This window comes from Octodon degus, unplaced genomic scaffold (assembly GCF_000260255.1).
Source record: "Octodon degus isolate 3935 unplaced genomic scaffold, OctDeg1.0 scaffold00035, whole genome shotgun sequence".
Taxonomy (NCBI): domain Eukaryota; kingdom Metazoa; phylum Chordata; class Mammalia; order Rodentia; family Octodontidae; genus Octodon; species Octodon degus.
Window position 1 is genome coordinate 15,775,438 of NW_004524611.1, and position 20,922 is coordinate 15,796,359.

General features: G+C 52.7%; 4 protein-coding genes across 18 annotated transcripts in view; 2 read left to right on the top strand and 2 right to left on the bottom strand.

Annotated features, from left to right (window-relative positions):
- Window positions 1-1,496, top strand: part of Ache (acetylcholinesterase (Cartwright blood group)) — a 5,919-nt gene extending 4,423 nt beyond the window's left edge. For 7 of the 8 annotated variants that reach the window (XM_023714484.1, XM_004630481.2, XM_023714481.1 and 4 more), the window contains 2 exons: window positions 170-339; window positions 1,172-1,496. In XM_023714484.1, the coding sequence (XP_023570252.1) occupies window positions 170-339; window positions 1,172-1,293 (292 nt within the window). In that variant the 3' untranslated portion in view covers window positions 1,294-1,496. The other variant, XM_023714485.1, reaches the window with a different exon arrangement.
- On the top strand, window positions 1,428-2,926 carry Ufsp1 (UFM1 specific peptidase 1 (inactive)). The gene is made up of 2 exons (XM_023714316.1): window positions 1,428-1,559; window positions 1,749-2,926. The coding sequence occupies exons 1-2, from the start codon at window positions 1,428-1,430 to the stop codon at window positions 2,517-2,519; spliced, it is 903 nt and encodes a 300-aa protein (XP_023570084.1). The 3' UTR covers window positions 2,520-2,926.
- Window positions 2,927-3,146: 220 nt separating this feature from the next.
- On the bottom strand, window positions 3,147-16,033 carry Srrt (serrate, RNA effector molecule). 7 transcript variants are annotated; one of them, XM_023714460.1, is made up of 20 exons: window positions 15,768-16,033; window positions 15,384-15,523; window positions 10,808-10,936; window positions 10,438-10,584; window positions 10,029-10,217; window positions 8,087-8,256; window positions 7,791-7,975; window positions 7,541-7,639; window positions 7,342-7,459; window positions 7,046-7,203; window positions 6,681-6,742; window positions 6,515-6,593; window positions 5,853-6,041; window positions 5,368-5,541; window positions 4,604-4,757; window positions 4,249-4,442; window positions 3,891-4,047; window positions 3,615-3,704; window positions 3,408-3,513; window positions 3,147-3,327 (listed from the first exon to the last, which is right to left on the bottom strand). In XM_023714460.1, exons 2-20 carry the CDS (start codon window positions 15,503-15,505, stop codon window positions 3,252-3,254), a joined length of 2,598 nt encoding a protein of 865 aa, XP_023570228.1. In that variant the 5' UTR covers window positions 15,506-15,523; window positions 15,768-16,033; the 3' UTR covers window positions 3,147-3,251. The 7 variants fall into 7 exon arrangements, with proteins under 7 accessions (XP_023570228.1, XP_004630542.1, XP_023570229.1 ...); XM_004630485.2 differs by having other exon boundaries at window positions 3,408-3,534; XM_023714461.1 differs by having other exon boundaries at window positions 3,615-3,716.
- A 1,072-nt stretch (window positions 16,034-17,105) lies between these two features.
- Window positions 17,106-20,743, bottom strand: Trip6 (thyroid hormone receptor interactor 6). Of its 2 annotated transcripts, none has more exons than XM_023714580.1 (9): window positions 20,451-20,743; window positions 20,060-20,187; window positions 19,810-19,935; window positions 19,186-19,572; window positions 18,801-18,924; window positions 18,535-18,704; window positions 17,824-18,002; window positions 17,495-17,615; window positions 17,106-17,379 (listed from the first exon to the last, which is right to left on the bottom strand). In XM_023714580.1, the coding sequence occupies exons 1-9, from the start codon at window positions 20,557-20,559 to the stop codon at window positions 17,248-17,250; spliced, it is 1,476 nt and encodes a 491-aa protein (XP_023570348.1). In that variant the 5' UTR covers window positions 20,560-20,743; the 3' UTR covers window positions 17,106-17,247. The 2 variants fall into 2 exon arrangements, with proteins under 2 accessions (XP_023570348.1, XP_004630547.1); XM_004630490.2 differs by having other exon boundaries at window positions 18,801-18,894; window positions 20,451-20,741.
- Between the last annotated feature and the right edge of the window lie 179 nt (window positions 20,744-20,922).

The window sequence follows — 20,922 nt, forward strand, 5'->3', positions numbered from 1 at the left end:
AAAAAAAAAAAAGAAAAAAGAAAAAGACTTCGCGATTGGAGGTTTCCATGGGGCCTAAGAAGCCCAGGACCAGAGAGGGGACCCTTCTGCCCCGTCCTCATCTTCTTCCCCATCACTCTGAGCCCTGCGAGCCTTTTCTTTGAGCTGAATCTTCCCTCTCCCTTTTCAGGGACCCTAATGACCCGCGCGATGCCAAGGCCCCTCAGTGGCCCCCATACACGACGGGAGCGCAACAGTACGTGAGCCTCAACCTGCGACCACTGGAGATTCGGAGAGGACTGCGGGCTCAGGCCTGCGCCTTCTGGAACCGATTCCTGCCCAAATTGCTCAGTGCCACCGGTATGCGGGAGCCAGCAGGAGGGGAGGGAGTGGAGAAAAGGGCATACAGGGCTGGGGATATCGCTCAGTGCACAGCGCCTGCCTAGCAAGCACGAGGTCATGAGTTCGATTCCCACCACCAGAGGCGGGGCGGGTGCAGGAGGAGGGGAGCAGGAGCCGGCAGGGTGTAACCCCTCTCTTCTCCCTCCAGCCTCCGAGGCTCCCAGCACCTGCCCAGGCCCCGCCCATGGGGAGGCTGCCCCGAGGCCCAGGCCTGGCCTACCTCTGCCCCCCCTTCTCCTCCTCCTCTTTCTGCGGCTTTGACCAGGGCCTCTTCCCCTTGGCCACAGGGGTCCCCTCCTCTAAAGCATGTCCAGACTGTGGGGAAGGACCCCTCTTAGGAACCCAGCGGCCCTTCCTTACACACAAAGTGGACAGGCCTCAGAGACCTACTTGCCTTTGTTTAAGTGGAAATGAAAAGCCAATTCAAATTTTTTTATTTTTATAAAATTATCCTTTGGAGCCCGAGCCTGATGTTGGGGAGAAAGGGAGGACCTGGGGCTGGACTGTACCACACTGTGGGCTACAACTGTCAACCATTTCTGTCTCTTTTTCTCCCCGCCAACCCACGTCCTTCTGATTCCATCCGTCTCCATCTTCCGGTCATTTTCTCTTGGCTGCTTCCTGCCATCCTTCTCCGGACCTGCCCGTCCTGCCCCTCACCCTCCTTCTCTCTGCTGTCTCGCCTTTCCTGGCCCTTGTTCCACCATCCCACGTGGCCCCTCCACCCGCCCCTGTGTGTCGCCCCTGCTTGTCCTCCATGCCGCCGCCTCCTGCCGGGCGCCCGCCACAGACACGCTGGACGAGGCGGAGCGCCAGTGGAAGGCCGAGTTCCACCGCTGGAGCTCCTACATGGTGCACTGGAAGAACCAGTTCGACCATTACAGCAAGCAGGATCGCTGCTCAGACCTGTGACCCCGGCGGGACCCTACGTCCTCAGGCTCCGCCCCCAGCTGTATATACTATTTATTAAAGGGCGGGGGATATAACAAAGTCCCAGACCTTGCCCGCCCGACCCCGACTTCCCCCCGGGGCTCCTCGTCCTCTGCATGTCTCGGGCCGAGCTCCCTCCCCCGCGGTGCCTTCGCCCCTCTGGGCTGCCAATAAACTGTTACAGCTACCAGAGTGTGCGCGACTGGGAACGGGCGGAGCGCCAGGATCGCTGGACAGAGGCAGTGCAGGTCTAGGGGCTAGCTGCAGGCAGTACAGACTGGCGAAGCACTAAGGCACCCGGGCGCCTGCGCGCGAGCCACCAGACTAAGTTCCGCCCTCTGGGGTGGAGCCTGCGCAGTGAAGCAAACGGGCAGGTGCAGCGGTGCATTGTGGGAGTTCAGTGGTTGGCGTCTCGTCGAGGAGCTTGAACTCCGCAGCGCTCTTTTCTGATCCCCGGGGAAAGTACTACGACCTTGCACACCCCACCCACCCTCAGCTGGCCCAAGACCCGGGTTCGAGAAGAAGCGCTGGTGTTGGCACCGCCTGCCGCCCTGGAGCTGCTGCAGGACGTTCACCTGGGCCTGGCCCCACCACGCCAGGGCCCTGCCCGCCTGGCCGTCCTCTCAGGCCACTACCTCTACTATCACTATGGCTGCGACGGGCTGGACGACCGCGGCTGGGGCTGCGGTTACCGCACCCTGCAGACGTTGTGCTCTTGGCCGCAGGGCCAGACCATGGGCGTGCCTGGACTGGACGCCGTGCAAGCGGCCTTGGAGGATATAGGCGACAAGGCCCCCGGGTTCCGGGGCTCCCGGAGTTGGATCGGCTGTGTAGAGGCCAGTCTCTGCCTCGCGCACTTTGGAGGGCCCCAGGGCCGCCTGTGCCACATACCCCGTGGAGTGGGGCTTCGCAGCGAGCTGGAGAGGCTTTACTCCCACTTTGCAGGGGGGGGTGGCCCTGTGATGGTGGGAGGGGATGCTGATGCCAAGGCCAAGGCCCTGCTGGGTGTCTGCCTGGGGCCACGTACGGAAGCCTACGTTCTGATACTGGATCCTCACTACTGGGGCACTCCGAAGAACCCTAGAGAGCTACAGGCTGACGGGTGGGTGGGCTGGCAAGAGGTGAGCAGCGCCTTTGATCCCTGCTCCTTTTACAACCTGTGCTTGACCAGCTGTAACTCTGAAAAGCAGCAGCACTCCCAGAACTGAAACTGACTTCACCCCTGTGAACCCTTTACTTATCAAGTGTCCCAGCAGAACAGATGGAACTTCAGCATCAATAAAATGGTGACAAACGGGGCATGGTGGGGTATGCCAGTAATCCTAACACTCGGGAGGCTAAGGAAGGAGGATCCTTTCAAGTTCAAGACCAGCCTGGCCTGCAAAGTCAGCTTAAAGGGGGCCGGGGAAGATAGCTCAGTGGAATAAGTGCTTCCCTGGCAAGCGCAAGGGCCTAAATTCAATCCCTGGTTCCACCAAAAAAAGTGAGCTAAAGCCAGCCCGAACTATAGTGAGACCCTGGATCAAAAAGACAAAAATTAAAGTAACAGGGCCCAGCCAACCATGGCCCCACCTGACGTTTACGAAGATGTGAGAAGGTATACAACACACCCAACATAATAGGGAGATAACTCGGCCATCTAAGTGCCTGCCTGGCAAGCACAAGGACCTGGGTTCAATCCCTAGTACCTCATGCCATGCCAGCCCCTTGCTGAGCAGACCACCAAAATCGGCACTGCGGCACACACCTGTGATCCCAGCCCTGGGAAGGCTGGGACAGGAGTCCAGGTTGTGTAGCTGGACCCTGTACCAAATAAACTTTTTAAAAAATTTAAAAAGTCATTACTTTAGTGCTTTTATTGGCAGTAAGCTGAACGTACAAAAAAATTCTCAGCTGAAGAGACAAGGCAGGCAGAAGTAGAGTAGGGTAAAGTGGACAGCTCAAAAGAAATCCACATCATCTGGGGCATCCAGGTCACGATACTCCACAATGGCCCTTGGGTCTCCACGAACCATCCTGTGAGAGAAAAAGCAATTGGCACCCAAGGAGCCTGTGTGAAGGAGGCAAGGGGCTTGGACATCTCACCCCATTCTCACCTGCTGCGTGGTTTCCCAGGGTAACCACCCTGACCTCGAAAAGCATCATAGTTCCCTCTGCCAGCACCATACGGGGCATGGGGATATGGAGGGCCTCCTGTGGGGACTGCAGGGCGCACAGCACCAGCTATGAAAAAGATCAGGGTTCAGCCTGTTTCCCTCTAGCACCAAACATAATCAGCCCTTTCAGACCCCTCCCATACTTACCTCCATAGCCCAAAATGGGAGGCCGGGGCTGGCCATAGGGCATCAGACCCTGGGGAGTTTGGTGTGGGTAGGGGAGTCCCGGGGTCAGACCTGGGGGGAGTACAACACAGACAGGAACATGAATTACTGCGGGGGGGGGACAACACACAAATAACTTCTAAAGAATATGGCCTCAGTTATGTGGTAGAAATGTTATAAATTTTTAAGATGACAGATTAAAGAATCTCAATACAGGCAAAGGAGAAATGCACCAGACCCTCGTGGATCGTATCTTACTCTGGGCAGGGCCAGGGGGCTGGGCTGGCTTGATCTCAGGCAGAGCTGGGCGTTTGGCATCTGTGAGGAAGTTGTTAAAGAAAGCCACTTCCTTCTTTACCTCCTCAATCTTCTCTGCATGTTTGTTGAAGATGTGTTTGCGTACAAACTCAGGACCCTGGGTGGAGAGGAAAGGATTAGGACGGAGCAGCAGGTAATGTGGGCTCTCTCTCCCATTCCCATGGTGAACCTGGAAAGTGGACAGCTTCCCTCCTGCCAAACCCCTGAGCATCTTCCCCCCAGGCCTTTAGGTAGATGACGTCAGGTCCCAACCCTTTCTCCCACCATTCCAACAGGCTAATTCTCTAACATCCCAGACCTTGAATTTCTTGCCACTGAGAGGACATAGCCACTTATCCTTGCCCAGTTCCTGGGTGTTAGAGGTGACAAATTTTTCCACTTCTTGCTCAGGATCTTTTCGGCCCATCTTCTGGGCCTCTTCCTCAGAGAGGGATTCCCGCACACTCAGCAGGGGAGTCAGCTTCTCCTCGAAGGTCTTCTGCCACTCTAACACTGTGGTGGGAAGCAGACAAGCGAAAGCTGAAAAAGTATGCAGGAGCAAGGGGCAGGAGGGGCAGGAAAAGGTGGCAGAGTACTGCCAACAGGTGACCAGCAGCAGCTGGGAAGAGGAAACAAAATGGAAGGGGACTCAGGAACAGGGAACCTGGGGGCACCTTCTCCATGACTGATGCGGTTGGGAGGCATGGGCCCCCGAACATGGATGATGCCGCATCGATTTGGCATCTCATCCTCATTGGGGTACTCGCAAGTGTTGTAATAATCCAGAGAATGCACGATGCGCAGATAGAGGAGGAGCTTGTCCAAAACCTAAAGAGACAAAAGCCACTGGGTCTCCAATCTGGCCCCGTTTGTATCTATGTCTCTCCAAGTCTCAGATGCATGTAGGTGGGCTTTGATTAGATCAGTGGATGAAATTCTCAGGGATTAGACGATGCTGAGTTTATGACTCAATGAGATTCAGGGGGCAAAGCCTGGTGGAAGGAGGGTCACTGGGAATGGGAATGGGAAGGTGTTATCACCTCCTCCCCCCTTCCCTTGATCTCTCTGCCTGTGTGCATCTCTGTCCTTCCGGTAACCATATCATAAGTTCATCACTCTTCTTCCTATGACATGCTGTCCTGCCTTGGAGTCAGTTGACTTTGAACTGAAACCTCTACAAACCGTGAATCAAAGTATTTTCTCCTTAGAATTGTGGATATCAAGTACTGTGTCTTAGCTACAAGAAAGTAACTAAGGTCAGATGTGTGACACATGCCTATAACCCTAGCATTTGGGAAGCTGAGATAGGAGTATTGCCTCAGATTCAAGGCCAGCCTGAACTACCTAGGGAGACCTTGTCCCAAGAGAAAAAAAGGTAAGCCATTCTTTCACCCTGAAAGCCACAAACCCCTGCCCCCTGTGAGGCTACAGCTGGCACCTTGATCAGCTTCTCATCCCGTTCCACATTGATCTCTGCTGGGTTCCCTTCCTTCGGAGGCTCCTCAGGGGGAGCCCCCCCACTGCTCCCCAACAGCTCCTCCTCCTCAGCACTCACTTCCTCTATCAGGTAGTCGGTGATGTTCTTCAGGATTGGGTTCTGTGAGGGTAAACTCTGCTGGAGGGAAGAAGGGGAAAAAGAGAGAAGTACCCTCAGGGCAGGAAGGAACCTGTAAACCTGCACAAGGGAAGGCAGGGGAGAGTGAGCTCACTTGATAGAACTGTCAGCTCTGCTGTCCCTTGTACTTGCCCCACCCTAGCCCAATTCTGGTGGAAGATGGAGGTAGTATACCCAGAGAAGGACAAGCAAGTGAGGGTGTGCACAAGGGGGCACTGACTGCCAAAGAGCAAGTGAGGACATGGGCATAAGGAGTAAAGGAGATAGTGTCAGCGGCTTTGGAAATGGTCCCCTAGGGAGTCACTGACTGTTGGCAGAGGAGGTGTCCCTGGCTCAGAGGCCCAGAGCTGGGTCCTGTCATCTAGCGTGTGGATCAGCTTCGCTGCCAGCTTGATGTCATTGCGCACTATCTGCTTGTGCTGGGTAATGCCATTGATGTTGCGTACACGCCGGGTCAGATCTCTGTTCACACCGGGGCTCAGCTCACATTCACGGAGCTGAAAGAAGATGAAATAAAAAAACTGACCAAGCTGGCTACAGTGGCGCACACCTGTTATGTCAGCACTCAGAAAGCCGATGCAGGACTGGAGCAAATTTGAGGCCAGCCTGGGATACATAGAGAGTTTAAGGCCAGCTTGCACTACAAAGCTAGACCATCTCAAAAAATCAAAAGGGAAAGGGAAGGGAGGGGAGGGGAGAGGATAAAAAAGGAAAAGAGAAGAAAAGAAGCTGACTAACAACTTCAGCAAGTGCCCCAGAAACAGGAGCTCACAGACTGAGAACACCAGAGACTGTTGGGACCAAGAGCTCCCTAAGGACAAGGACCAAAGAGGTCTGTCCTGACAGACAGGACCAGGCAATTAACATGAGCAGAGTGAATGGATGAAAGTGGGTAGAACAAAGGGACAAGGGAGTCAGAAGTCACAGGGGGAATACAGAGAGCCATGCTCTCTCTTCTTGAAACACTCACTCGGATATTCTGCAGGTTCCAGCAGATCTCTTTAATGTTAACACTGCGGTCAAAGGTCACCCAGCCACGACGGAAAAACCTACATGAGAAAAAACATCACCGTTTCTGAATGGAGATGGTGTGGGCCATTAACCAATTCCCTGTACTCAGATATCCAGTTCCTCACCTCCTCTCAGGCTGTGGCTCCGACAGTGCCACACGCATAAAACCTGGGTATCTTTTACAAAGCTGCAAGAAGCAGGGAGAACACAAACCCCGTTTAGTAATTCAAGGAATCCCTTCCTTCTCCAATCCACCAGAGCACTTCACTTTAACCCTATCCGTGGGCAAGGAGAAACAAAGGGCTTAAACAGCTGAGCACTTGACAGGGTGCAAGGAGTCCTTGAAAACAAGGGGCCCACGGGAAAGGAGCTCCATACATAGCATACAGAACCAGAATGCTACTTCTCTCCACACCCCCCTCTGCGTCCCACCCCAAAGGATCTGTACCTAGTGCCAGGCTGGCTGCCCAATACCAACTTTCCCACTCACAGAGATGATCTCAGCCCGGGAGATGTTGGGTGCAATGTTGCGCATGAAGAGGGAGCAAGTCTTATGCAGGGGCCGGGGCTTACACTCCAGCCCTGCAGCATCCTTAGGCTTCTCCCTTTCCTCTTCCTTGGGCTTCTCCTTTTCTTTTTGTGCTTCTTCTACGCAAAGTGGCAGAAGTTGGTGAGGTTTTATTAATAATTTCGGTGGCACAGACAAAACGGCTGTTACTGACCAAGCCAATGTCATCTCCCCACAAGCACCAATCCCTCCCCTCCCCTCCCTCCTGTGCAGCCTACCAGTCTCTTCTTTGTCCTCCTCAGCTTGGCCACTCTCAGACTCAGACTCGGACTCAGACACACTGCCCTCATCGAAGCTGTCGTCACCACTGTGCTTCCTGTTTCTCTTCTTGCTGCTCTGTGGGAAGCACACACAATGGAGGGACTCACTCATGTAACCCCAGTGCCTGACCGCTGGCCCCACACAAGCGACCCTTACCTTTTTAGCTTCCTTTTCTGAGTCTTCTTTCTTTTCTTCCTTGTCCCCGTCACCCTCAGTTTTCTTGGTTTTGTCATCGTTAGAGCTATCATTTTCTGCCTACAGGTGGAGAAGATCACTGGGGATGTCTCATGTACTCCAGCTTTACTAGAGCGCCCCCTCCATACCTAGGCCCCAAGTTTTACCTCCCCTACCCCACCCCACATGCAGCCTTTTAGCTCCAGCTCCTTTGGGCCCCACCAGTCCCAACCTGCTTGCCATCTTCTTTCTTGTCATCCTTATCACCAGCCTTGCGCTCTCCATCACCTAGGCTTGCTCCGGCCCGGCCTTCCTCTTTCTTACTGGGCTCCCCAGGCTTTCCGGCCTGTTCCTCCTCCTCCTCCTGCTCCAGGATGCGTAGGTCATTCTCTGTGCCTCCTTCCATCTTAATCACAGCTACTCAGACAGTAGAGGTCACAATCAAGGGCCTGGCTTCTATCAACTTGCTTCCATGTCCCACCAAGATTATGGTCACCTGAGCACCTCCACCTGCCCAAATCCACACACCTGCATCCAGCATTTTGACAATGGCATCAGCTCGGTCAATGTCCAGGAGAAGATTATCAAACCAGCCACTCTCCATGAGGGACAAGAACACTCTCAGTCGGTTTTGCAGAGCCCCTCGGGCTTCCTGCCGACGCTTCCCCACCTCATCTGGGTGGTACTTAGATCGAAACCTGGGAAGGAAGCAGGGGAGGGAGAGACAAAATAGTTAGCAGAGGCCAGGACCAGGATGCAGGGAGGGGCCCAGGAAAGATAGGCTATCGCCCCCATCCTCTCACACCCACAAAAGGTCATAAAAGCAGAGATTAGGAGAGTGCGATGCACTAGAACCACCCAACATCCCGGAAGGAACCATGGATTGTGCTCTGAAATGATATGAGGGAGAGCCAGAAACTAAGAGCTCTGGATTTGGGAAGATCAGTGCCTATAGGGGCAGGCCAGAATTGGAGAGGCAGATTTATGGCTGAGTCTCTGGGAAACACTAATTTTAAAAAGGGTGATTTCCCAGGCTCCAGAGAGTAAGCTAAAGAAACAGTTGGACCCAAAGAACCTCCCTCTCAATGCCAACCTCCCTCTCATTTTGGCTCCCGCCAATTCCCTCCACCCCTAGGTGGAAGACAGAAGGAAACCTGAAGTGCACTGGACAGAAAAAGCCGAAAGGCAGGACACCTTAACTCCCCCCTTGGGAAGATCAGCAAGGTGGTGAAGGGACAGGAAAAAACCAAAGGGAAAACTGAAGTGCCCATAAAGCCTCAGGGATAGAGGGGGGCTTGGAGGGTTAGAGTGAAGCATAACACAAAAGAAACTTCAATAGGACTGTGGGGGAGGAATACAGAAGAAATTAGGAGTATGAGAAAAAAAAGAGAAAAGGAGGAAAGAAGAAGTGTGAAAAAGGCCCAGAAATCAAAGACGGAAAAATTGAAGACCAGACAAACTGAAAGAGAGGAAGAGAATGTTAGGCAGAGAATGGGGCACAGAGAAAGAACAAAGGTAAATGAGGTCGGGACCAAGACACAGAGAGCAGTTAGGAAGAGAGAACAGTGGAGACAAAACAACCACGAGTTGAGCAGAGAGGAAAGGAAAGCCGCAGGCATCACCTCCAGGATCTTTACCTTGGCTGCTTGGTCAAACAGAGCTCAAGATTTAACTAGTGGCGCCCAGGGCCCATTGCTGGCTGGTGGGCACCGGCTGGCTCCTGGCTGGGGTGCCCGGCCCAGATGCCCCACCCCCGCGGGACTCCGCGGTGGGGGCCCTGACTGACTAACTGCCTGAGCAATCACATTCAGCTAGACCGCTGCATTGTGCACAGCAGTGCCCTGCCTGTCTGCCTGGCCGGGGCAGGTGGCTCAGCCCAGGGGCTCATGTATGGGCTGGGTATGGTGGGGGTGGAGGTGGGTTTGCTCCGAGCTCCGTCGATGAGCGGGTGTAGTTCCCAGTTCTGGCTCTTTTCAAGGAGGAGGAGCAGAAAGAGGATGAGGAGGAGGAGCAGGAAGGGGGGAAAAGATGGTTGATTAAAATTAAAACATCCACAAAAGGAAAAAAAATTAAAATTCTTTTTCTGCCAAATGACCCTGAGATCTTTGCTTTTCTTGTCTGGATTCACTCGTCGCTTTTGGGAGGATGCCACAGTCACACAGGGTCCTGGTGATCAGGGATGACAATGACCCAATACCAGCAAGTGGGAAGCAGTCTGTCTGCTGCCCCAAGGGGCCAGGTGGCTCTGGCCAGTTGCCTGGAGGTGTCCCAGTGAGGACAGTAGAAAAGGGAGATGGGGGTGTGTGTGGCAGTCACTGAAGGAGGAGACCCCACCAGCCAATGCTGTTATGCTCCCCCTCCCCCACCCCAGGAAGTTCTGGATTGGGGAAAATGGGAAGAGGACCAGGGCTGCGGCTCCACTGGCAGGGCCAGGGAAACAAGTCAGGGAACAGGAAATCAAGGCACTTACCACTCCTCATCTTTATGAGCCAGGAAAAAATCCTGCATCTGCTGCCTTCGAAAATCTAGCTTGTAATCATTATACCGCTTGACAGCCTCAGTCTCATCCACAGAGTCATCCAGTGACAGGAGGAACTCCTTAAAGGTCTTCATCACTGGCGGCGGCACACCCAAGTCAATCTCAGCGATACTGCCCAGCCTGTGGAGGCCAAATGGAAAATCTTGGTATAGAGGCATGGAGAGCTAAGTGGACAGCTGTCGCCTTCTTGTGCCCACCATGCATGCCAACCCCAAGCACAAAGCATTCCTGGGTACCCAATACACTCCCTAGCCCTAGCTGGGGTCCTCATCAACCCCAAGCCATGCCCCAAGCCTGCGAACTCCCTTCCCCCAAGTACCCCAGAACCCTAGGTCTTTACCTGGCCTGGATAGGCAGTACATGGTGCTGCATGATGTGGACATCTGGGTGGCCCCAGGGCTGAGGGGGGCCGTAAGTTGGGCCCCCACCCCCCCCAGCATAGGGCATCTCATAGCCACTGTGGTATGGGTCAGAGCTGTGCTCATCCCTGAGGGTGGGGGACACAAATGTCAGAGAGGTAACCAGAACCATCCCACCAGAGCACGAGTAACACCAAGAGGAAGGCACACGCACGGAATGTGGTCTCTTACCCAAGGGTTTGAACGGACAAAGAAACAATGGGGTAGGGTGGTCTGAGAACAGAAAACAAGCTTTCAGCATGGATGAGAGTAGACAGCTGAGACTAAACAGAGAAACTGACACCATCTCACCAGTCTCGTCGCATGCGCTTCTGTGGGGGGCTGAGCTCATGGCGGGGGGGAGAGAAGCGCTCCCGTCGATTCCGGTCATAGTCTCGATATTCACCCCGACTGCGCCGCTCACGGCCACGGTCCCACTCCCTGGAGGCAGGAAACAGCATCAGTCATTGAAGGTACAGCTGAATAGGCCAAAGCCACATACTCCTAGGCAAGTGCCTCCTATGAGACACACCACGCGAGAAGCCTAAAACTACAAAACTACACCCTTAGTCAGACTCGGGGCTATTGTCATCACTTCAACCCTATATCCAAACTGATGCCTCCGACTTCTACTAGCCCAGCCTTTTTCCCACACTCTAGACCCACTGAAAAATCCTCTGCGAGTGGGTGTGGGTAGACACTTGCCTGGCACATACAAGGGCCTGGATTCTAGCCCCAACAATGAGAAAGGAGTGAGGGAGAAAAGGAAGGAGAAAAGAAGGGAGAGAGGAAGGGAGGGAGGGACGAGTGCCCTACCAGAAGTCATCCATCACATCTGAAGTGATCTACTGTAGCCAGGCATGGTGGTGCATGCCTATAATACCAGCACTGGGAAGGGTGAAGCAGGACTGCCTTAAGTTTGAGGCCAGCCTAGGTTATATGAGGAAGTTAAAGGTCAGCATAACTACATAGTGAGAGAGAGAATATGAGAGAGTGAGAGAAACAGAACTGATAGACTACCATTCCCATCATTAAGGGCTCTTCTCTACCACTGGAACTATCTTGCTAATCTTCTACAGGCTACCAAAAAGCTGTGCTGCCTTTGTCATTTCCAGACTCGTCCAAGTCCCTGTCACTACCTCTGCTTTCTTTTCTATTATCAAAATACACTTGCTTGAAAAGAAATGAGGGCCAGCCAAATAGCTCAGTGGATTAAAGTGCCTGCAAGCAGGCACAGGGGCTGGGAGTTCAAATCCCAGGCCTGCCATGCTGCCCCCGCCCCCAGGGTGCGCGGCAATTAAGATTGAGCGTGGTGGCGCGTGCCTGTAATCCCAGCTCTTGGGAGGCTGTAAACAAGCAGATCACTATGAATTCAATCTAGCAGAGAGATCCTGAACACCCTATAGACCTTTTTACCGGAGGATGACAGATTAATTCCACATTCCACTTCCTAGATCTACTTTAGAAAAATGTGTTCCCCACCTGGTGCTCTTAGGAAGGAATATAGAAAATGCCTCATTTAATACCATACTCCAAAGTTACCTTTTCTTCACCCTCGAATAGATCCAGTATTTGATGAAACTCATGAAAGTGGGTGGAAGCAGTCTTATTCCTCTTTTCTAGGATGCATTCTATATGTGACTGTGACTTTTGAGGAAATTTGTTTGCCACTTAATGCTTTTTAAATTTTTTTTTGGAAGTTAATTTTAACTTCTTTCACTGATGATGAAGAAAAGTATTACAATTTTTTTTTAATTTTTTTTTACATTTATTTATTGTGTGTACGTGTGTGTGTGTGTGTGTGTGTGTGTGTGTGTGTGTGTATGTGGCCAGCTCAGCCCACCAGGGGGCGCGGCTGGCTGGCATGTGGGGTTGGGGGATCGAACCGCGGTCCCTGTGCTCTGCTGAGCTTGTTCCAAGTAGGTGCTTTAGACCACTGAGCCATCTCTCCAGCCCAGTATTACACTTTTTGAAATACACCAGACAGACTAAGTCTTAAATTTTTTTTCCCTCTATCAGTCATTGTCTTATATGCTTAGCACAGATTTGCAATTCAGTGTTCCTAGATTCCACAAGACCTGACAGAGGAAATGTGTGGGGTCTACAAGGCAGAAGACAGGATACCTGTTATCTTCCTCCAGGTTGTGATGATGCAGGCCTGCTTTACCAAGACACTATGGGGCCTGGCAAACGCGAAGGCCAGAGCTCAATCCCCGGTTCCCCAAAAAAAGAAGCTATGGGTGGGCAGGGGTGGGAACACTTACCAACATGGGGACCAGCTAAAAGAACCCTCTTTTTTGTGTTTTCTACATAAAGAACCCTACAGCAACTGGTTTGAGGCTTTCTAGTTTAATAAAAATCACGCAAGGAGTCTTATGAAGACGCTCAAGAGTTAACAGCAACTTTATCAATTTGTTTTCATTGCACTTTCCAATTTTTAAAAATGTTGAGGTAATTTTTCACAAAATCCTAATCTTATAAATCTTTCCCAAATCCTAATTCTTATAAATTTCAATAGCGTTGAACCAAAGCTTTCTCATGTCCCAATGTTTGTATATGCATTCTTTTCATGTATAGTAAAAAACAAAAGCCCTAAAAAAAATCAATTTTAACCTCAACAACTCCTTAGGGTCTGCAGACAAGCTGAGAACCACTACACTGACCAAACTCAAAGACAGCCTGTTTGTACAGTGTCCTGTCTAAGACCTCAAGCTGTTCACATCATCCAAATCTCATCTTTCCAAGCCTAGCTTTGTGTCACTTTTGTGAACTCTCCCTAACACCTCACCTCCAGCAAGCACTACTCCTGTCGTCAATATTCCTCAGCACCGACCACCTTCACCATCATTTTTTTTTTTTTGCTGTACTGGTAACCACATCTTACCTTACCCAGAATTCAGAAAAATACTTTGAGTTTCTTGTTTCTTAGAAAATACCAAAGAAAACAAAGTTTTAGGCTGGGTGTAGGGGTACACTCCTGCAATCCCAGCCCTGGGGAGGGAGGCTGAGGCAGGATTACTGCAAGTTTGAGGCCAGCCTGGGTTACAAAGTAATTTCAAGGCCAGCCTGAACTCCATAGTGAAACCCTAGGGCCGGGGAGATAGCTCAGTAGAGTAAGCGCTGGCCTAGCAACTACAAGGGCCCGAGTTCAATCCCCGGTTCCGCAAAAATAAATAAATAAACAACATAGTGAAACCCTGTCTGACAAAAAGACCATAAAAACAAAGTCCACACAGGGCCAGTAAGATAGCTCAGTAGGATAAGCACTTCACGGGCAAACGCAAGGATCTGAGTTCAATCCCTGGTTCCGCAAAAAAAAAAAAAAACGAAATCCACAAAGCCTCCACCACTAGAAGATGCACTGACTGTCAGGCTCACCAACTTACTAATTTTTTTCCCAACAATGACAATTAGGTTCTTATCAAAAAAAGTTACCTCAGACTATTAGGAAAATGTTTCCAAATTGAGACACTAGGGCTGGCCAAACAGCTCAACAGGTTAAAGCTGATTAAAGCACCTGCAGGGACCCACTTTCGATTTTCCCTGCTCTCGGGGGAGACTGGGGTGGTGGCACACACCTGTAACCCCAGCACTTGGGAGGCTGTAAACAGGACAATCACTATGAGTCCGATCCTGTAGTGAGACCCTGAACACCCTGTAGACCCTTCCCTAAAATACAAAAAAAAAAACAAAAAAAACAAATTGAGACACTGCATTTACTCACTGAAAGTCTGTCTTTCCTATTTGTTCAGACCTGTGCTGCCTAAGCTGATCTGAAATTGGAGATCCTTCAGTCTCAAACCACCCATGTGGTTGGAATTACAGGCGTGCACCACCAGCAAAAATATTTTTGATGCCCTGCAATCCCAGCACGCCTGTGATCCCAGCACTCAGGAGGCTGAGGCAAGAGGATCACAAGTTTCAAGCCAACCTGGGCTACATGGGAAGACCCTGTCTCAAAAGATCAATAAACTTAATATTAAAAATATCTTATCAGGGGGCTGGTGAGATGGCTCAGTGGTCTAAAGCACCTACTTAGTACAAGCTAAGCTAAGCAAAAACACAGGGACCGCGGTTCAATCCCCCAGCACCACATGCCAGCCAGCCCCGCCCCCCTGGTGGGCTGAGCTGCCTCCCCCCACACACACACATAAATAAATAAAAAAAGAAAAAAAAATCTACAGTTTCAAGACAACCTAAAAAAAAAAAAAATCTTATCAATCTGTTGATCTATCTAGTTCTACCTGGGGCCAGGGAGGTGGCTCAGTGGAGTAAGTGCTTGCCTGGCAAGCGCAAGGGCCTGAGTTTGGGGCCCGGGAGATGGCTCAGTGGAATAAGCATTTCCCTGGCAAGAACAAGGACCTGAGTTCAATCCCCAGTTCCACCAAAAAAAACCCAAAACAACAACAAAAAAAAAACAAAGGCCTGAGTTCAACCCCTGCTTCCACAAATGAAGGACAGGGACAGGGACAGGGACAGGGACAGGGAGAGGGAGAGGAGAAAGAAAGAAAGAGTATCTAGTTCTACCTTCCAGGAAACCACTATTACAACCTCTCTGGTCAATTGTGTATTATCAATTTTTTAACCTTTTTTAAAGTATAATTTACAAGCAAGACACACACTTTTGGTGCCAGTGGTAAATAATGTTTCGTATACAAACTCTGGGCTCTACTGCTGTGCTTTTTTTTTTTTTCTTTTTACTGCTGTGCTTTTGAGGGGTTGTCAAAAATTAAGTCGCAGCTAGTTCCTTGCCAACAGCAGATAAGCAGAACCAAAGAAAACGGTCCAGGAAAGCATTTCAGTAAGGTTCATCCTAATAAAACTATAACGAAAAAAAAAAATAGTAACTTGTAAAACGCAATGGAATCAAACAGGAAGACAGAATTACCGGTCATTCCAATCATCTCCTCGCCGTCTTTCATCTCTTTCTCGAGATCGGTCATAGTCGCTGCGCTCTCTTCTAAACTTGTCCCTGCGCCTTCGATCGTACTCGTCATCGCTGTCACCCATGGCGTGGTCCGAGGGGGCCTGGGACCCGGGGAGGATTGGGTAGGGTGTGGGACGAGGACAAGGTAAGAGATGTTCCCGCAGAGACAGCACGCTCACCGGCCTCCCACCTAGGCCGGCGTTCCGCGGCTCCAGCCATCTCAAACTGACAGAAGCTCAGACGCTTTCGCCCGTCCCAAGGGTACCCCGGCACAGCCCGCGACCCCAGGGCAATGTAACGTCCCTCCAGCTTTAGCCACCTCCCCTAGCCCCACCCCTCCCCCACCTGGAAGCGGCCTCGGCCGTTGGTCGCGCGCTTGGGCGGGCTTGTTTTCCAGGCGACCCAGACGCGCGAGAGGGAGACACGGGGTTCTCAGCCAGGGGACCAAAGAGAGAGGAAGAGAATGGGACAACTGAGAACAAAGGGCAGCGCGCGCCAACCTCACGCGCGTCGATACCACTACAGGAGCAGGGATCCTAACCACAAACGAAATCCCACACTCGCACGTCGCGAGCTGGAAATAAAGCCAAGAAGGCAGGGCGGGACGAACAAGGGGATGATGGGAAGGAGCGGCGACACAAGTCTCGCGCGCTTTCCAGGACGAGAACTTCGAGCGAGAGGAACTACGGAAACTCGTTTGGACCAAGCCGAGCCTCGGGAGGGTGGTGGCATCTTTGGGGCTCCAAGGGAAAGCGCGCCCTGCTCGGGTACAATTTCCCGCACCTCCAGATGTCTCGCGGGTCTGAGTCAGTTTGCATCCAGCAGTTGGTTTGCACGGACTCTGTGCTTGGGGAACCGCCTGACCGCTCGGAAGTGGTTTTTGCCTCCTCCCCGCGCAGAACGTGGGCTTGGGGAGAGCAAGCGTTTGGGAAATAGAGAATAGAAGGAACCATTTTAAAGAATCTGCTCCCACCATTTTCTGCTCTCGCCAGTCTTTTTTTTTTTTTTTTTTTTGGTGAAACCAAGGATTGAACTCAGGCCTGTGTGCTTGCCAGGCAAGCGCTTAATTCTACTGAGCCATCTCCCCGGCCCCTCTCACCAGTCTTTATTGGTGTCTCAGTATGCGTTATCTACAAAACCGTTTGTTCCTCCTCTTCTTGGACAGGTGTCTTGTCTTCATACAAAACGGACAAATCTGTCTTAACCTCAGACCTCTGATGGCATTAGCTGTAGGTGGGTTACAATCGTGAGCTGCAAGGTGGACTGGCCTGCCACAGATTAAATGCACCGCCATTACTCAGGATAACACCAAATCTCTCTGTGGAGTTGAATGAGGCTTGATGGGAAATGCTGCTTCTCTGGAGCATGCTGCCTTTTCCTGGCACCGATTAACGGGTGTCTGCACCAAATTACATATACAAAAGAAATACAAGACTGACGTGTAGCTCAGCGGTAGAGCTTGTGCTTGCCTAGCACGTATGAGGCCTTCCGTTCAATCCTCAACACACACACACACACCCCAAAACGAAGAAGACCTAGGTTTTGATTTTTCCAACATTTGACAACCATGCAGCGTGGGAAATCACATCTCAGCTCTGGCATTCTCATGTGTAAAATAAGCAATAACAACAATCAAGCTTGTATTGGGCTCTGTGAGACCACATGAGACAATAAACTTGAAAGTGTTTTGTAAACTCTTGAGGGACTATTATTTCATGATTGCAGACCAAAAAAAAAAAAGCATTTGGTGACAACGTTGAAAAGGCAGATGTCAGGGAAGGTGATGGATGGGGACTGAGATCACAGCAGGTGCTTGTAAGACGACTTAGCAGTCAGTGGTGACAGTGGCTGAGAGCTCTTGGATGCGCCAGGCACTGCAGGCTTTGCACAAGATGTGTCCATCCAGTGGGTAGCAGCCCTGACATTCTCCTTCTGAGGACAGCAGCAGCCCACATTCCTGTTGGCAGGAAGAACAGCTTTTCATCAACTCAGACTCCCAGGTCTCTTTCCCTTGATGCCCTACCCAGCACGCCAGGCCCTGGAGCCCCTTGCTCTTTCCCAGGTTCCCTCACCTCGCACTTGTAACAGCCAATGTGAAAACTTCGATCCAGAGCAACAATTCTCACAGTCTCCTCCTGACCTGGCTCAGGCATGATGGCTCCACCACACACTGAGCATCGTGGGGCAAACTTCCTGGGGAGGAAGAAAACCAAGGAGGCTGTCAGGATCCAGGCTTGCAGCCCAGAGAAGTGGGATGCAGGAGACCACAGGAGGTACCAAGGTATGCTCTTGGGCCTTGGGGAAAACAGTGGTATCAGAAAGGCAGGACTAGGGATTTAAACATAGGAGGGCCAGAGAGAGAGGTCAAGACATCCTGAAGCAGCCAGGCACTGGGCCTGACCTGTGGAAGTCCTCAATGCAGTGGATCTGGCTGGTTGCATCCACGGTGAAGGGGATGCCATCCAGGCCTCGGTGGCACACCACACACGTGAAGCAGCCAGGGTGGTAGGCCTTCCCCATAGCCCGCAGGATCCGGTCTAGGATGGGTTGGGAGCATGTGGAGCATTTTTCCAGGGTGGCCTATTGGTAAAGAGGGCAGGAAGGTCAGAGGGAAGCTTCAGCAGCAGGGAAACCACCTACCATCCCAGCCATGCATGTGTGTAGCCTCTGCATATGATTCAGTGGGAAAGATTTGAGCAGATCTGAGGCTCAACACTGCAGCTTCCTAGCTGAGGAATTTAATCTCTCTAAGCTTCCATATCCTATAAAATGAATCAGTAGTAATCTGTGCCTCGCAGGGCTTCTGTGGGAATTTCACGCATTCCTGTAACTCTTAGCCTTCTACTTGGGCTGGGGATACAGCTCAGTGGCATAACGCCTGCCTGGCAGGTACAAGGTCCTGCGTTTGATTCCCAGTACCAAAAAAAGCCTTCCGCTTCAGACTGTTGTTTTCCCCTAAACAGCCAGTACTTGTCCACTTCATTCCTCCCTCATTTGCACGTCAGTTTGAGTCCCCAATGCCATCCCTCTTTTGGGCTTCAGTAGCAGGTCCCACCATGGGCGCCCTCTGTGTCCTGCTGGTGATTCCAGCCCCTCAGCCTCGGCCACTCACCACATAGCAGCTTTCGCAGTATGCTCTTCTCTCCACAGCATAGAAGTGCTGACCCCGGAGCTGGGTCTGGCATGTGGAACACACGAAGCAGCCAACATGGAAGACACGGTCCAGGGCCACAACCCCAGCTCCATCCCCAACCACATCTTCTCCACAGCCACCACATCGGCCTGGGCACAGGGAGTGGATGGGATCAACCACACAGACCCTGAACAGCAGATATGCTGTCCCTCCCTGCTCTCATCCCACCCAGGGAGGCAGCTCACCAAAGTATTCCCCGCTGGGTGGGTGGTTCATGTCGTGCACCAACTTCTTAGTCAGCCTCTCCAGTTCTTCCTCTGGAGGCTGACTCAGGGAAACCTGTAGGTGAGGATCACCTCCTCTAGGAGGCTGCAGTGTTGAGCCTGAGATCTGCTCAAATCTTTCCTACTGAAGTTCGACATTACTTCTGTCTAGCTGCAGAGGCTGAACCAGTCCTTGTCTGAAAATATCTCAGCCCAGAAGCCAGGGGGCAGCTCTAGCCCCTTCTCTCTGGACAACCTAACCCCCCTCTGAGCCTGCTCTACACTAAGAGCTTAAATACCCCCTCCAGGACCCACCCCACCTCATCAGGGCTTACTCTGTCTGAAAACCCCAATGTTCTAGACTTACCTGGGGTCCATGCCCGCCTCCTCTTCCTCCTCCTCCAGGGCCAGGGACCCCTGCAGCCTCTTCTTTCCCCCCTGTCCCTGGCTCACGGGGGTTCCGATAGCCAGCCCCCCAGACTTCACCTCGGCCTGGGAGAGGAAAGTGGGAGCCTGGGAGAGGCCCTGAGGCCTGAAAGGCCCCCCGCCTGGGCGGCCCACAGCCTCTCACTGGTTGGGCCACCTTTACTTGCACAGGGAAGGCAGGGCCGGCTGGGGTGCTGGCAGTAGCATAGGAAGCTGGAGTGGGGCCCCCATAGGGGGATGATGGGAGCAGAGGGGGTGGAACACCCCCTCCTCCGTTGGGCTTCAGGGAGCCTGGGCAATAGGCAGGTAGCTGAGGGGGCTCATAAGCCTGGGAAAAGAAGCACAGAGGCAATGAGCAGGACCCATGGAGGCACCTGTGTTTGCATAAGATCATGCCGCATACGGCCTCAGGGAAGTACTGGATTTGGGCAAGGTCCCACCCTCCACTATGCTCCTGTTCTCCAACACTGGTGTGGACACCCCTGACACAGCAAGTGGAAGTGGAGGGGGTGGAACAGACTGAGAATACAGAGTAGGGGGCGAGAAGTACAGGACAGGCTGTCACCTGTCGGTCTGGCCGCCGTGGCGCATGACCACGACCCCCATCCAGCTCAGCCAGCATACTGGTCAGCGAATCTATTTCTGCATCCAGACTTCCTGGGCGCAGGCACCCCCGGTCTGGAGTGAGCCCCTGAGAATGGAACAGAAGCAGGGAGCATATAGATCAGTGTCTCTCCTCCAGCCCTGAGTCCTGCACCCCTTTGGGTTCCAGGCCACCCCATGTTGCATCCCCAACCCCAGTTCTCACTTCTCACCTGGGAACGCTGGGGTGGTCCATGGGACCCCACCCAGGCCAGCCCCCGATCTTCCGGTCCCCCAGGGGGCTGGTAACACTGCTCAGATGGGAGGGGGCAAAAACTGGCTCTAGGGTGGGGCTGGAGTGCTGAGGTGAAAATAAAGACCAAAGGTGGAGAAGATGGCACCCTCCCAGAGCCACTCTCTGCCGCTCCCCTTCTCTCATGCATGTGGGAACCAGGGAATGGGGCACTGGGGTGGGGGGCACTCAGGTGGGGTCCCCAGCCAGCTCAGCAAAGGGGCAGCAGGCAGCAGACAGCAGGCAGCAAGCTGGCCGGGGCAGGAGGTGGAGGACAGCAGTGAGTGCTGTGGCTGGTGGTTCCTCGGCCAGTGGGATGGGGGTTCCCTTACCTGTTCCGTGGACTGGTGGTGGCCCTGGGGCACCTCGGGGGAGTGCTCTCCCCTGAGGAGCCCTGGCAGGCTCTGGCTGCTTTGGAGGAAGCCAGGTGGGCCCCGACATGGCCTAGAATGGGGAGACTCCTGACAGGAGTCAGGGTCCCACAAAGCCGTGGGCCTGTGTCTTTGACGCCCCCTCCTCCTTCCCGTCCCAGACCTCGTTTGGGACTCGAGGAAAGTAGAAACTTTTTCTAGCTTTTTTTCCCTTCCTCCCCAATTTTGGGGACAGCCACGCCCCCGATGACGTCACCGCATTCCTGGGGGAGGGTCACGTGGCCCCCTAGGCCCTAATCTGCTGTTGCTCCCAGAGACGGCCCCCTCCTGTAGGAGAGGGCTGTCCCTACCAGTTGAGTCTCAGGGAGCTGGGGGCTGCTGGAGTGGGAGCCACAGGCCCCCAGCAGCCTCCAGGTCCCAGGATCTCCCCAGG

Excerpts from the sequence above, each read along its gene's own strand:
- Ufsp1 (XM_023714316.1), top strand. The coding sequence starts at position 1,428 with ATGTCTCGGGCCGAGCTCCCTCCCCCGCGGTGCCTTCGCCCCTCTGGG. Across the intron at positions 1,560-1,748 it reads GCTGGACAGAGGCAGTGCAG|CGCTCTTTTCTGATCCCCGG; the intron begins GTCTAGGGGCTA and ends TGAACTCCGCAG.
- Trip6 (XM_023714580.1), bottom strand. The coding sequence starts at position 20,559 with ATGTCGGGGCCCACCTGGCTTCCTCCAAAGCAGCCAGAGCCTGCCAGG. Across the intron at positions 19,936-20,059 it reads GACCACCCCAGCGTTCCCAG|GGGCTCACTCCAGACCGGGG; the intron begins GTGAGAAGTGAG and ends TTCCATTCTCAG. Across the intron at positions 18,925-19,185 it reads GAGGCGGGCATGGACCCCAG|CCTCCTAGAGGAGGTGATCC; the intron begins GTAAGTCTAGAA and ends TCAACACTGCAG.
- Srrt (XM_023714455.1), bottom strand. The coding sequence starts at position 15,505 with ATGGGTGACAGCGATGACGAGTACGATCGAAGGCGCAGGGACAAGTTT. Across the intron at positions 8,257-10,028 it reads GCTCATAAAGATGAGGAGTG|GTTTCGATCTAAGTACCACC; the intron begins GTAAGTGCCTTG and ends CTTCCTTCCCAG. Across the intron at positions 4,048-4,248 it reads TCAGTGGCAAGAAATTCAAG|GGTCCTGAGTTTGTACGCAA; the intron begins GTCTGGGATGTT and ends CTCTCCACCCAG.